General features: G+C 44.7%; 1 protein-coding gene across 5 annotated transcripts in view; it reads left to right on the forward strand.

Annotated features, from left to right (window-relative positions):
* TNFRSF11A (TNF receptor superfamily member 11a) overlaps positions 1 to 14,534 on the forward strand; it is a 98,527-nt gene that overhangs the window by 20,619 nt on the left and 63,374 nt on the right. For 4 of the 5 annotated variants that reach the window (XR_012325464.1, XM_019937184.3, XM_019937185.3 and 1 more), the window contains exons 2-5: positions 5,108 to 5,189; positions 6,682 to 6,807; positions 10,610 to 10,753; positions 13,616 to 13,709. Coding sequence is in view for 4 of the 5 variants with exons in the window: in XM_019937184.3 (XP_019792743.1) it covers positions 5,108 to 5,189; positions 6,682 to 6,807; positions 10,610 to 10,753; positions 13,616 to 13,709 (446 nt within the window). In the remaining variant the exon portion in view is untranslated. Of the gene's footprint in view, positions 1 to 5,107; positions 5,190 to 6,681; positions 6,808 to 10,609; positions 10,754 to 13,615; positions 13,710 to 14,534 lie in introns of those variants that run through there. The other variant, XM_033837816.2, reaches the window with a different exon arrangement.

The following is a 14,534-nucleotide window of genomic DNA, read 5'->3' on the forward strand; positions in this document are numbered from 1 at the left end:
AGCCAAGCTTCTTTCTGTTTTGTTATGTGTCAGCATGAATTTTTAGTAGAGCAGAAAAGTAATTTTAGTGTTCATAACGGCTTTCACTACAATTAGGTTGATTAACAGCACGAAAAATAAATATTTAAGTCAACCTTCCCTGCAGGATTCTGAATCCAGACCCTCCGGTCTCTGCAGCTCAGCTCACAGAAATGTTTCTTCAGCTTGGGGTTTCTCAGGGTTAGACCCAACATGGCATTACACTGGGAAATAAATCCACGGAGCTTTATAAAGACGATTTTGATGTACAATTTATTATCTCCCTCCGGCCTCCCAAAGCCTCGCACGGACTGTGGACATGCTTATTCCAGAAGAGTTTGTCAACCGTTAAAATTAAATACCAGCCCGTATGCCCTGAAAAATACACACATGACACAAAACACACAAGAAAGTGAGGCAACAGATGGCCAATAAAGCAGGTGTATTGTCTTGCCATTTTAACTCCTTTATTTAGACTTTCCAAGGAGTTTAGATGGGGGAAGGAGAGGCAGGGGATGTAAAGGCTATTTGCCATAAACAGACTCTATAGTGTTTCTTATACCCTCAGGGGAAGTCTGTGAGAAAGCAGAAGTTAGTCGATGTAAACTCTGGGGGCCAAACATTACTTCTGTATTTCATTGATTAAGAACTGTGGTCGGTAGGACATGGCTGGTTTTTTACGAGACTTCTAAGTACCATGCATGAATCAAATCGTATTCCCCAAAACACAAGCGCTGCAACAGACCTGATTTTGAATGTATGTGACTGTATTCTTTATTCAATAGATAGACATTTTAGAAGTGGTTCTGCTTTACTTGCTTAATGAAAACAACGATGGTTCCAAAGCTCTGTTGTTTTAGAGGGAAACAGGTCAATCCTGAAGGCAAACTAGACAAAAACGTAGGTAACTCAAAGTTTGTACGTCTCAACTCGGTTACCAAAAGCCTTCTGTTGCTACATCTTGGGCAAAGAGAGGAGACTGGAGGTGGTTGACAAAATCACCCGATGAACTGAAAATCTGCAGCCTTCTGCTGAATCCCCCCATTCCCTGGGAGGTTGCTTCCAGAACACTGAAGCAGGAACATGTTTTTATCAAATTACTGCCTTACTAGGATTGCTACCAATAATAAGAGCTACTACCTCATAACCGTTGGGAGCTTGGTCTTGGGGGCTAGAGTCAGGCCCAAATTCTGAGCTGCTGGGAGGGAAGGGCCAGAGGACCAGGAGGGGCTTGAGCAGCCTGGAGGCTCTCCCAGCTGCTGTTGAGATGGGAGATGTCAGAGCTAGAATCTGTAGGAAAAAGAAGGGGTCATACCATATGCTAACACATATATATATTGAATCTTAAAAAAAATGGTTCTGAAGAACCTTGGGGCAGGACAGGAAGAAAGACGCAGACAGAGAATGGACTTGAGGACACGGGGAGGGGGAAGGGTAAGCTGGGACGAAGTGAGAGAGTGGCACGTACATATACACACTACCAAATGTAAAATAGCTAGCTAGTGGGAAGCAGCCGCATAGCACAGGGAGATCAGCTCAGCTAGGTGCTTTGTGACCACCTAGAGGGGTGGGATAGGGAGGGTGGGAGGGAGATGCAAGAGGGAGGGAATATGGGGATATGTGTATATGTATAGCTGATTCACTTTGTTATACAGCAGAAACTAACACACCATTGTAAAGCAATTATACTCCGATAAACATGTTAAAAAAGAAAAAGAAGGGGTCAGACTGGGAGGGACTGAAGGGCATTCGTTCATTCACATCAAAAAACCACCAGTCTGGGGATGTATTTGGCAGGCTATCCAGACAGAGGGAGGCTGGTGTCAAGGAGATCCAGCTCAGGCTAACCGGAAACCGAGCCCAAGAAGGTTGGATGTGGGAGCTTGGGATCCAGGAGGCAGGCAGGTAGAGCCCTTCTGGCCTGTAGCATGGAGGGACAAGTCCTCAGGGGATCAGCAAAAGGTGACAGGCCAGGGTGTCCAAGATCTGGACTTCCTAATAGTTACAAATGCGGGGACTGCAGTGCAGAGAGCAAACCACAGGGTTCCTGGACGTGGAGCTTAGGATCAGAGTGAGACCATCACAGGGCAAACTTTACGTGCTATGTGAAGTCTGGGGAGCTGCAGATCCTCTAATAAGAAGGTCATCCTAGAGCTGCAGCTCTGCCAGTGGGGGAAAAGAAGCAGAGAGCTTCTTAGAAGCAGAGAGGCAGAACAAGAGAAGGAAAAAACACAACAAAGGCACATCTTGCCTTCTGAAGGTGTAGGCCTCCTACAGAGAGTTTTCCAGATTCTTTTTATTTACCCACAAACCACATTTCCGTAACCATATCTATGTATGTATGTTGCCTTTTGAGTCGTATATTTATTGCCATTTTGAAGGTTTGAAGGTGTGCTGCAAAGTATCTGATGTAACTCAAGAGTAAAGTAGGGTTCAGTTTAAGCTATACCTTAAATTAGATTAATTCCATAATTTTCTGCCTCACCATAGCCAATTCTCCCAGTAGCAGAATTGCTTCTGCAACTTAAAAGATCTGTAATCCTAGAGCTGTGTCAAACAGACATATCAGTTTTGGAGTGATGAAGGTGTTCTGGAGTTAGCAGTGGTGGTTGCACAACTTTGTGTATATACAAAAAAAACACAAAACAAAACACTGAATCGCACCCTTTGAAAGGGTGAGTTTCATGGTATGTGAATTATATCTCCATTTTAAAAAAAGAAGACATGTCCAGGTGTAAAGTCACAGTAAGCTTAGGAGACAGATATGGATTCTAAGGAATAATCTGTGAAAATCTGTTTAAGAGCTGAGACATCTGGTTACCTCTGGAATCAGTAGCTTCCCCATTTTTGCTAGGAGGTATTACGCTCCTGGGTTAGACGGCAGATGGGTTGAATGAATCACTGCCACTCTCCTAAACGTGTAAACAAATTGTCCACATATTCAGGTCAATGATGCTCACCAGGTACCAGGATTTGGAGCCCAGGGCACAGCCTGTAGCACCTGACAGACCTTCTAAGCTGCTGCTTGGGGGGAGTCCTTTTACCAAATTCCCCTAAAGAGAAGCTGTGTGTGTAATACAGACAAAGTCTGTGCTCATCTTACAGAGGCTCTTGCAGCTTTCTTATGGGTCAGAAGCCATCGACCTTTATCTCCCACCACACATTTCTCTTGTTTGCCTTTGTCATCAGCATCGCAGGAGCGCTCACATATCATCAGGCTCAGACAAATCCCGTTTGTGAGACAAAAGTTGCGCTGACCGAATTCAGCTGCACCGTTTTGCCTCTGTTACTGTGCCAGGCGCAGAGAAACAGATTCCTATAAAAACAAAGAGAAAAAGAGACCCGAAAGGAGAGGTGGGGTGGTTTCTGTTACATCATTCTTCCTAATGTTCAGTGGGCTCACTGCACTGTCCACCAGACCCTGTCACGTGGTGAATGCTCGGGGAACATCAATCCATGTTATCAGGGGTCCACAGAGAGTGTTAGACAGGTCTCGGAAGCAAGTCCGAATACAACCTTCCTGGCATACCTGGCTCCAGAAGCACATTTGACGTTCTCATCAGCCTGAGAGTAACTGTCCCTGGCCCCAGCCCTCGTGGAAGCCCTTTACCTGGCCTGGGGGAGGTCGGAGAGGTCCGTACTGGGGGCATCCTGCACACCGTACTCAGCTAGCCTGGGTTTTTCTGGGTGTGGTGCTCTCTCTAGAAAACTTCCTTCATAACTGAGGTACTGTGAGGATGCACGGCTTCTTCCAAGCTACACTATTTCTACACCTCCCATCCAAGCTCTTGAATAGGCAGGTGAAGCCCTCTGATTGCTCTGACCGTCCTTGGTCTCGTCTCCCGGGACTCTGCTGATGGTCTCCACTGCCAGCCCCACCCGACATGCCACTTCAGGCCTCAGTATCCCTGTTTGAACATCTCATGCTCTGCCAAAGACGGCTTCCTTGCCCTGCCCTCCACTTCCACGGGCCAGTTCCTTTTTCCTCATCTGGCTGAGTTCTTTTTTATCCTGTGAGCCTGTGCTCACTTGTCACACTCCTTGGCACACCTCCCCTGGCCTTCAGCTGAGGGAGGGACCCACCTGGCTCCATCATAGCACACACCCTGGTGTGCGGAAGTCCCTTGAGGGCAAGGTTGTAACTTTGGATCCCTGGGACCCAGCAGGAGCCGGACCCTTGGTACGCACAGTGTGAAGTCTGTGCAGCTGAGCCCAGTGCTTCATCGTTCAGTTCATCGCTCCACTGCCTGCCTGTCAACAGGAATGTGTGGGTTTTTTTCTGACACTGAGAAAGCTGGTAAAGAAAAGAGCTTTTCTCTGGCAAACTGATAAGAATCTGAGTGATTGTAGGGGACTTGGCTTTTTGTTTTGTTCTGCTTAGATGAGCAGACTTGGAAATTAGTATTGGTATTAGAATCATACAGAAAGGAGACAAGGTTCAAAGAGCTGAAGCAGCTTGTCGGGGATCCCTCAGCCAGCGGGCGGTCGGTCAGGGCTCCTGGCTGTAAGCCAGAAGGCTTCCTGTAACCCCTTGCTGTCCCACTTTTTCAGATTCTCTGCATGTTTAAAATTTTAAAAGGTAAGCGGTATTAAGCATCTTTTTAAAATCAGAGCTAGCTTGTAAGACCACCGTTGGCCTCCCCTGGTATAAGACACATGTTAAGGGGCCCCATTCTGTCCTTCTACAGTCTTATGACCAAAGTGGACTGAGCAAACTGTCCACCATGTGATGACACAGAAGTGGGACCAATTTCGTACGTGGGTTGTGTAAAGCGGTTTTCAACCTTCTGTGTACCATTTGTAAATTTCCCTTTCATCCGGCCTATTACCAGGAGCATGACCGAAATTGTTTTAAATGCTTAAATGGATTTGGGTGCCAGAATCATTGGTTTTGTACATTGTTAGGGAGAAATGGGCTAGAATAGGAAAGCGACATCTTTGGGAGGGGGGTGGTATTATGCAGAGCAGTTTCAGGACTGTTTACGGTGATTTCTTATACTTTTCAGAAATGTGAGTCAGTAATTCACTTTCTGTTTTCTCTAGAAAGAACTTGTGCCTAATCTCTACCTGATGCTTCCTTTCTCTTTAGGTGACTTTTCAGATCACCTCTCCGTGTACTAGCGAGAGGCATTACGAGCGCCTTGGACGATGCTGTAACAAATGTGAACCAGGTTTGTACCTCCAAACCTCCCGTCATTGTACTCCAAAAGCGGGTGGGGTTCTTTTTTTTTAATCTAAGGAACCATTTCTATCCTGCCAGACAAAAAAAAGAAATCGGGTAGGCTTTTTATGGCGGTGACAGGTAGTGGTGTTTGTCACTCTGAAGACAAAAACTTTTCTCTCAGTAGATGAAATCACCTAAAAATCAAGAGCAGTTTCAGAAACTGGTACTGGAATTAAGTACATGCTGGAACATGAATTAAGTACCAGCTTTCCAAAACGCTGTTTCTTGAGAAGGCAAGATGGTTTCTGAAACTGTTTTAGAAGTTTGTGATTCAAACTCTCAAAATATGAGATACAACTCTTACTTAAAAGTATTATTTTGCAAAATCCCCTGGCGGTCCAGTGGTTAGGACTCGGGACTTTCACTGCCAAGGGCCCAGGTTTGATTCCTGGTGGGAGAACTAAGATCCTGCAAGCCATGCGGTGTGGCCAAAAAAAAAAAAAAAAAAAGTATTATTTTCACAGAAATTAGCGGAGGATGGGGGTGGTAATCTATCCTAGAATCACTGCTAAAAATTGCCGAAACCCTGTTATAACTCCTCCCCACAATACCTGCTGAGGGGTAGAAGGTGGACTGGTCACCACTTCCCCAAAGTTGTTTTGCCAGAAGGTGACCAAGTGTTTCTATGGCCTCAGTGAAGCCCCAAGTCCAGAGGGTCCTCACTCACTCACTGTTCTGGGGAGAGGAGGAGAGCTTTGAGGAAAACGTGCTTACCTTATAACAAGATACTTTAGATATTTTAGCTACAAATACTTTTTGGGTTTGTAGAATGAAGATCCAGTGATTTTCATGCGTGCATGTGTGTGTGTATTACTCTCTGATCAAACTAAGTTAACCGTGAGCCCACAGTATACTTGGGACAAAAGAAGTTAATACCCACGTTGACAGTAGAGGGGTTTTGAAGATGGGAGGGGAGAGGTGAGAGGAAGTTCCTCTTGCTTAGCCCCCAGGGAACCCCTCAAGTTCTGTAGGCACCAGTTTGAAAACCATAGTTCTTTTCCTGAGTCAGCAGAGGTTTGCGGTGGAAGGGGTGATCTTTTACTTAGAAGACCTAAAAGACTGCCGTGAACACAGGCACGGCAAACCCAGGAGAGGTTATCTGAGCCAGCCGGGAGGCCTGAGGAGCCGTCGCTGTGAGATGTGGTCTTATCTCATGTATCAGTCTACCTTTGGGGGATGTCCTGGGATCATGGTCATGTAAGGGGTCCAGTATATTCGTGCTTGTTTTTTTTGTTTGTTTGTTTTTTGGCCACACTCCGTGGCTTGCAGGATCTTAGTTCCCTGACCAGGGATTGAGCCTGGGCCCACAGCAGTGAAAGCACCGAGTCCTAACCACTGGACCACCAGGGAATTCCCAGATTGGTGCATTTTTGTTGATTTGTTGGCCTTTTTGGGAGGAAGTCATTTTGATTGGTGCATGTTTCCCCTTCTAATTTAAGGAAAGTACTTGTCTTCCAAATGCACTGCTACCTCTGAAAGTGTCTGTCTGCCCTGTGGCCCGGATGAATACCTAGACACCTGGAATGAAGAAGATAAATGCTTGCTGCATAAAGTTTGTGATACAGGTGAGTCAGTCATGTCGGGGGCCGTGTGGATAAATGATATTTTTAGATACAGCAATACTGTCTCTTTTAGGGGCCATGGGAAGAAGTTTTGACCACAGACCCCCAGAAAGATGTGCTTCGGATCCCAGAAGGATTGTGTTAAAATTCTTCATGTAGAACTTCTGTTCTGGAATAGTTTTGTTTTGATTGAAGTATAGTTGATTTACAGTGTTGTGTTAGTTTCAGCTATACAGCTATACAGCAAAGTGATTCAGATATATATATATATATATATATATATATATATATATCTGAATATTCATATCTCCGATATTTCCTGTAAAGGGGTTATTAGATCTAGAAGGCTGATCAGAATCTGGGTTTTTCTGCTTTGTTTTTGACAAAACTCCTTCAAAGATGAGCATAATGTGGTGATGTCAGTACTCACAGAGTAGCTGCTTCTCTCTCTTTTGGGTGATATTAGCAGCTGTTGATGATCATGGCCTAGATCCATTTTCATTAGGGGCTGCAGAAAGGTGATGTTCTAATTCCATCATCCCTTCTTCCTTTATTGGCTGGAATGCTTTCTAAAGAGAAACTTCCCTCATCAGCGGGTTGTTACCCTGAAGTACAGTATATACAGGAAGGGCAGAATGAATGCTTGTAACTTTATTTACCACTTTTCAAAATAATGACTTGATCACCAAGTTGTCTCCAAAGGAATTGTATGAATATTATGAACTCATGCATTTACGTCTTTGAGGTGTTTTAATCTATTGCGGTTACTAGTTTTACTGGTGCTTGGATTATCTCACCTCTCCCAGGTGGCCCCCAAGTCTTTCGATGTGGACCCTGGTGTCCTTCTGAGCTCTCTTGCTCCCAGCCTCACCTTGGACGTTTCCTGCCCTAAAGGTGGAATCAGCCATTTCTCCAAGGATTTCTCATTGCTTTCAGCAGAACATCTTATTTAGCAACTTCAGTCTGGGTGCTGGGAAGCACTCATTGCTACTGGATTGATCCTTGTATATAGGTTTGTTTGTTTGTTTTTTCAGTAGACAGAACTAGGAAATAAGTATTTTTCTAAACATTGTAATTTTTCTAAAGTGTTAGAAACAGCTGGCAGACTTTGTCCAGAGAAGGTAACATGGAAACTCCATTGAGCAGAAGCATCTGATCAAGTCTTTTTTCTTTCCCACTGCTTAGTAATGAGCTTGACTCATTGCTGTCTCTTGGAAAGAAAGATTCACTCTGTCTACTGCCAAAATTGATTAAAGCCCCAAACCTAGCGCATTAAGATATTTTAAAATATGTCAAAATTGTTCATAACCACACAGGCTTACATGCACTTACTTATATATATATATATATATATATATATATATATAAATTTATTTTATTTACTTATTTTTGGCTGTGTTGGGTCTTTGTTGCTTCATGCAAGCTTTCTCTAGTTGCGGCGAGCGGGGGCTACTCTTTGTTGTGGTTCGCGGGCTTCTCATTGTGGTGGCTTCTCTTGTTGCGGAGCATGGGCTCTAGGCGCATGGGCTTCAGTAGTTGTGGCTCGCGGGCTCTAGAGGACAGGTTCAGTAGTTGTGGCGCACGGACTTAGTTGCTCCCCAGCACATGGGATCTTCCTGGGCCAGGGCTCGAACCTGTGTCCCCTGCATTGGCAGGCAGATTCTTAACCACTGCGCCACCAGGGAAGTCCACATGCACTTACTTTTGAGTGGGATACTGGAATTCAAATTTTCCAAGGAAAATGACACTTGTTCGTATGTTCCAGACAGTATGTCCATGTTTATGCAAGTTGGTCTTGGTGCTTCAGAGCTGACCTGGGCCTTGGAGAGTGGACACAGAAGGGAGTGGAGACTTCTCAGGTTCACCCAGCTCTGGTCTGAAAAGAATGAGAACAGGAAGCATTCCCTCCCTGCTGGTTATAACTTGAGACAGAGAAGGAGGGAACAGGTTTCTGGTTTCTTTGTTTTCTCTTGGAACTCTGTCCTAGGCAGTTCAGGCTGCTATAACAGAATACCACAGACTCAGTGGCTTAAACAACAAATATATATACAGAACAGTTCTGTAGGCTGGAAGTCTGGGATAAGGGTGCCAGCATGGCGGGGCTCTTGGTGTGTTCCCTATTCCTTGTTTCAAGACAGCCACTTTCTTGTGTCCTCACGTGGTGGTGAACGGAGAGAGAGCGGAAGCAAGCTTTGTGCCGTCTCTTATTATAAGGACACTAATCCCATTCATGGGGGCTCCACCCTCATGACCTAATCACCTCCCAAAGCCCCCACCTCCTAATATCATCACACTGCGGTGTGTGGGGGGGGTTAGGATTTCAACATATGAATTTTGAGAGGACACAAACATCAGTCCATAACAAACTCTGATAAGTATTCAGAAATATAAAGTACAAGGGCTGTTTGGACAATCCAGGTGAGATGGGGATGTATAGGAGGAGTAGGAAGTCTGTTTTAAATAAATGTTAGTGTGTTGTTTCATGTATGCATGTGTGTGTGCAGGTAATTCTTGTTATTCATGGTAGTTATGTTCTATAAAGTCACCACAAACACTGAGCTAGCAAATACTGAACCACCACTCCTGGGTGGGTGAACATAACCTCATTTTGTATGTGTTTCTGTTTAAAGACACCTTATTTAAGAAATATTTTGATTCATCAACAATGAACTCACAATAAACAGCCTTGAACAAAGTTTATCTAATGCATGGACTTTCTCCAGAAGACACGTCATGGCCTTCTTGGACTTAGAAACACTCGACAGCACTTCAGCCCTATGCTTGGGGGCCATTTTAAACAGTGAACTCACCAATAAAAAACACAAAAATGCCAAAAATAGGACACTAAATAGACCACAAAAAGGACTCTGATTTTCAGTGTGACAGCTAAAACTAGAAGGCAGTGTCACCCCGTTTGCCCTTGGCTGGGGACATCCACGTCCAGCCGGTGACTCAAAATTTTTGCTGTTCTGCATGTGTTGGAGGATAACTGCAAAAGCACCAGGAGTTATTGATTTGGGGGTTACGATTAAGTTTTAACTAGTAGGCGAAATTGCCAACATGAACCAGCGAATAATGAGGGTCGACTGTGTGTAAGCATTTACCTCTATTCCACAAAAACTGGAAAGAGCCAGGAGGTTTGAGATAAGGAGAAGAGAAGCGCGCTTTGCTATGTGTTGTGAGAAAAGAGACAACTAACGTGTTATCCTAAGTTTTGGGGGAGAGATTAATTTCCAAGTTTGTCACCAGGCCCAACCTCCTTACTTTGCCCGTATCTAATCCCACAGTGACGCCTGTTTTCAGGACTCTGAATAATCCCGCAGTCCTGCGGGATCCCAAGATGAATCCCCAGTCTCCAGAAACCCAATTCTCTTAGGTCTGATCTAGCATTGGTGTTAAGAATGTTTATTACATTGGAATTTACTAAAACTCAAGAAGCTGTGAAGTCGATTATTTTGCATTCGTCAAAATAGTCAATGATCAGAAACTCCCCAGGCCTTAATCTTCCTACCAACATGAAAACTGACTTTTCAAAAACCACAAGACTCTTAATTATTGAGAGAGAGAGAGAAAAAACAAAAAACAAAAAAACCTTCTGGGATGTTTTACTGCCAGCACAGGAAGTGTGAGGGGGAACTTGGGAGTTCCTGAATCCCTGAGTCCTGAGTGATTCATCCGTGCGCTGCGTCCGGGGGGGTCTGGGTGGTTTGGGGCTGGTGGTGCTGGAGAGCGAGTGGCACGAGGTGGAAGGTGTGTATCCGCCCTTGCTCCCGCTGCCTCGCCGCCCTGTCTTTCTCTCCTGCAGGCAAGGCCCTGGTGGCCGTGGAGCCCGGCAACCGGACGGCTCCGCGGCGCTGCGCCTGCACCGCCGGGTACCACTGGAGCGAGGACTGCCGCTGCTGCCGCCGCAACGCCGAGTGCGCGCCCGGCTTCGGCGCCCGGCTCCCGGGTACGAGCCGGGGTCCCGCGTCTGGCGGCGCTCCCAAAGCCGTGCAAGTACCCCCCGGCCAAAGCGGCCTCTCAGACGGCTTCCCTGAGTCATGACACTCTTCGGGACCAGGGAGCGCTGGAGGAGGCTGAGGGTTCCCTGGGAACGGACTGCAGGTTGTGCGCTTCCGGGGGAATGTGAGAGCTCGGCCCACGCGCTCTTCTCAAGGCTCCTCCTTTCGAACCTTCCCATGCCCACTAAGGGGGGAACCGGGTCATGCAGGGGTCCCCAAACCTTTTTTAAAACATGTGCACCCTCTTAGGAGAATTTTGAAAAGCCGTGCACCTCCTGCCAAAATTTTAAATAGACAGCTAAACGTTTTTATTACAAATTGAAAGAGTCGCTTAAGGACTTAGTTTCCAGGGAATTGGAACAGCAGTAAGTTACACTTTCTAAAATATTCAGCGGAATCAAAACATGGGATAGCAACTGAATAGCCATCCTCATCCATTTAAAAATGCACTGATCGTCTTTAACTGTTGGAAATTTTATATAGTTCTTTTCTCTCCTTTGATTTGTATCCATTTCACCTTCCCCACAGAGTTTTATCCTAATGTATTTTTAGGCTGGGAGGGGGCATTTATGCTAATCACCTTTTCATACTCTTTAACATGAAAAAAAAAGCACCTATTTGAAATTTTAATTTTGAAAAATTTCTTGTGACTCAGGGTTCTAAGCGTAAAAACATTTCTTCTGGACTGAGTTGTTACTACAGTTATTATTATACACAGTTGGTCCAAAAGATGAATATATTATATTTTGCTATATTATAATTATAAAAGTAAAACACAGGGTTGGGAGAATTAAAAATATTATTCATTTCATTTCGTATGGAGGAAAATGTCCATCACAGAGTCTGACACAGTCAGTCCTTCAATTAAACCAGACAGGCTTTCTCGTGGGAAGAAGTCTGACGATTTTTTAATTACTAAAATAAATCTCCCTATGACAGCCTGCTCCCTTCTGAATTCTGGTTCTGAGATATAGGCAAGACCCAGAGCCTTTCCAAAAGTTTGTTAGCTGCATGAAAAAAGCTGCTGGTCCCTTTCTGCTTTTTTTTTTTTTTTTTCTGGTCAATGTCCTCTCTGCTTTGCTCCTTTGGAAATGGTGCATTCTTCAGCAATAGGTGGAGGGTAGAGGGGGTGACGTGGATGACTGAAAATTTTACCCCTGCCTTGCAGTATATTTGAACTCAGAACAACTGAACCTGATCCCAAACACCCCATATCTGTTGTCACACCCTTGCCCTTAATAGATAGGGAAAGACAGAAGCTGTAATGAGGTGCTCTGAATGCGGGAGCTTTTTTCCGTCACCATGACTTGTTGCTTTGTTTGGCATCTCAGAAGCTGTGGTAGGATTTGGAGAAGGTATGAAGTGTGCCTTCTTTTATAACGTGGGAGTGTGATTGTGGAAGGAAAAAAGAGAAAGGAGAATGTGCAGGATGCCCCCAGCAGGTCAGTGTTACAAAGAGCAGACGTGAAAGTCGTGTCCCTTCAAGCTCTTCGTGCCTTGCAGCCCCTTTAGGAAGTCGCTTTGTTTTTAAGGGTTACTCTTCCAGAGGGTGTCTTTTGAAAAGCTGTTTGAATTAATACGAGTGACTAGATGTTACATGCACCTTTGTTGATATCATTTCAAGGCAAATCAAATTGCTAGAGTAAGGGGTGGGTACCCTACTAATTGAGGCAATTGCAGAAATCAAGAATGTACTTCCCACTTGACTTTGGACAAAGAAAATGTAATTCCTTACTTTAGGGTTTTATTCATGAAAATAAACCACAGAAGTGCTACTAATTTCAAGAGTGATTTGTGGTTTTGGCACAAGCCAGTTGCTTATTATGATATCACATGGTAGCCAGTGTCCTTCTTTACTGGAATTACCAAAGGGTCATCATGTGTCAATTGCAGTAAAGGTAATAGACATAGGAAATCTGAGACATTTCCTATTTTGATAATGTAGTTCATGTGGAATATGAGAGAGGTGAAGACAGCTTACCAACCAGGATCAATTCCTGCTTTCAGTGCTATGGCTTAAGGCAGGGGTCCAAAATCCATCCCACCACTTTTGTTTGTGTAAATAGGATGTTATTGGGACACAGCCCCATCCATTTATTTTTAACACATTATCTGTGACTTCTTTCACACTACAAGTAATTTGCAGAGACCGGAGGGCCTGCAAAGCCTAAGATATTTATTGTATGGCTGTTTATAGAAAACTGTTACTACCAACCCTTGGTTCAGGGGAACGCGACCTATAGTGTAGGTTGGTTCATTTTTTTTTTTCTCTTTGTTTTGTTTCGTCAACACTCTGATACTTAGACTGGTGAGAGTATTGATCAGAAAAGGTCAAGACAAGAAGTTTCCTTTAAAAGCAGTCAATGGGCTGCCATTCTCTGTACCCACAGCCTGGTGTGAGCCCCAAAGGGGAGACAGGGGAGAACAGACAGGTGCTTGATTAAAACAAAACAGATAGCAGGCTCCCTGGCCAGGAAACAAAGGATCGGTGACCAGGACGGTGGCTTTGACCGGTAGAGGGTCCGGACCAGAGAGCTGGATCTAATTCAGATCTAATTCAGGTCTGGCGTTGGCGCCCTGACAGTGAGCCAGTTCCCCTCTGGACACAGTGCTGTCACCTGCTGTGGGGTCTTGGGCCCTCTGAAGTCTGTGAGGACTTCAGCCACCGGCCGCAGGTGGTGAGGGCAGGAATGGGGAGGCAAGAGACAGGCGGGCGCTTCTGATCTCTGGTCCTCTGGACCATCCTCCTGGCCGATCTCTAAGTGTCCTCGTTTGTCTTGTGTTCTTTTGTCCGTTGGTCTTTTTGACAGTGCAGCTCAACAAGGACACGGTGTGCGAGCCCTGCCTCGCAGGCTACTTCTCCGACGCCTCTTCCTCCACAGAAAAGTGCAAACCCTGGACCAAGTAAGTGACAACGAAGGAACCCAGAGGGTTTGTTGATTTTAAACCCCACTCAGCCTCTGCTGTCTCGTCTGTTTTGAAAACAGACTGATTCCGTTTGATGAGGCTTCCTCTGGAAGCCAGGTTCACAACAGAAAAAGTCTGTCAATTGGGCCTGAGGGCCGTAAACCAGTGCAGCCAATCTTCTCCCTGATGTGTGACCGGAGCTGTGTATTGCTTGTTAGATTCAGTTTGACTGAAGCTTTGACTTATAGTTGCAGCTGCTTTTTCCCTTTTTCTAACCTTATTTAGTTACTTAACGATGCTTATTATCACTCACCAGTCCCACTTTTCCCAGCTTCCCAGCATCACTGGTTTACTTGTACAAAGATGTGTGTGTGTGTGTGTGTGTGTGTGTGTGTGGTGTATGTGCAAATAGAAGCCTCCTTCATTTATTTAAACATAAATGTTTACACACTTGGGGTTTTTTTCCCGCATAATATATCCTGAAGGAAGCTCATTCCATATTAGTTCACTTAGATCTTTGTGGCTTTTTATAGCTACATAGTATGTCATCATAGAGATGTACCATAATTTATTTAATAAGCTCTCTATTGATAGTCATTTAAGTGGTTTGCAGTCTTTTGGAGTAGTAACTAAGTTTGCGATGAATCATCTTTTCTATATACTATCTCACACTTATGTGAGTATATCCAGAGTGAAATTCCTGAGTCCTTTCATGGCATGCTTGTTGTTGAATACTCATAATCAATGTCATGATTCTTTTAGTTCCCAATAAATGAATTCTCGTAAAATATTTATTTTCTGATCCACTTATCCAAGTTTTAT

The sequence above is a fragment of the Tursiops truncatus genome, chromosome 13 (assembly GCF_011762595.2).
Source record: "Tursiops truncatus isolate mTurTru1 chromosome 13, mTurTru1.mat.Y, whole genome shotgun sequence".
Taxonomy (NCBI): domain Eukaryota; kingdom Metazoa; phylum Chordata; class Mammalia; order Artiodactyla; family Delphinidae; genus Tursiops; species Tursiops truncatus.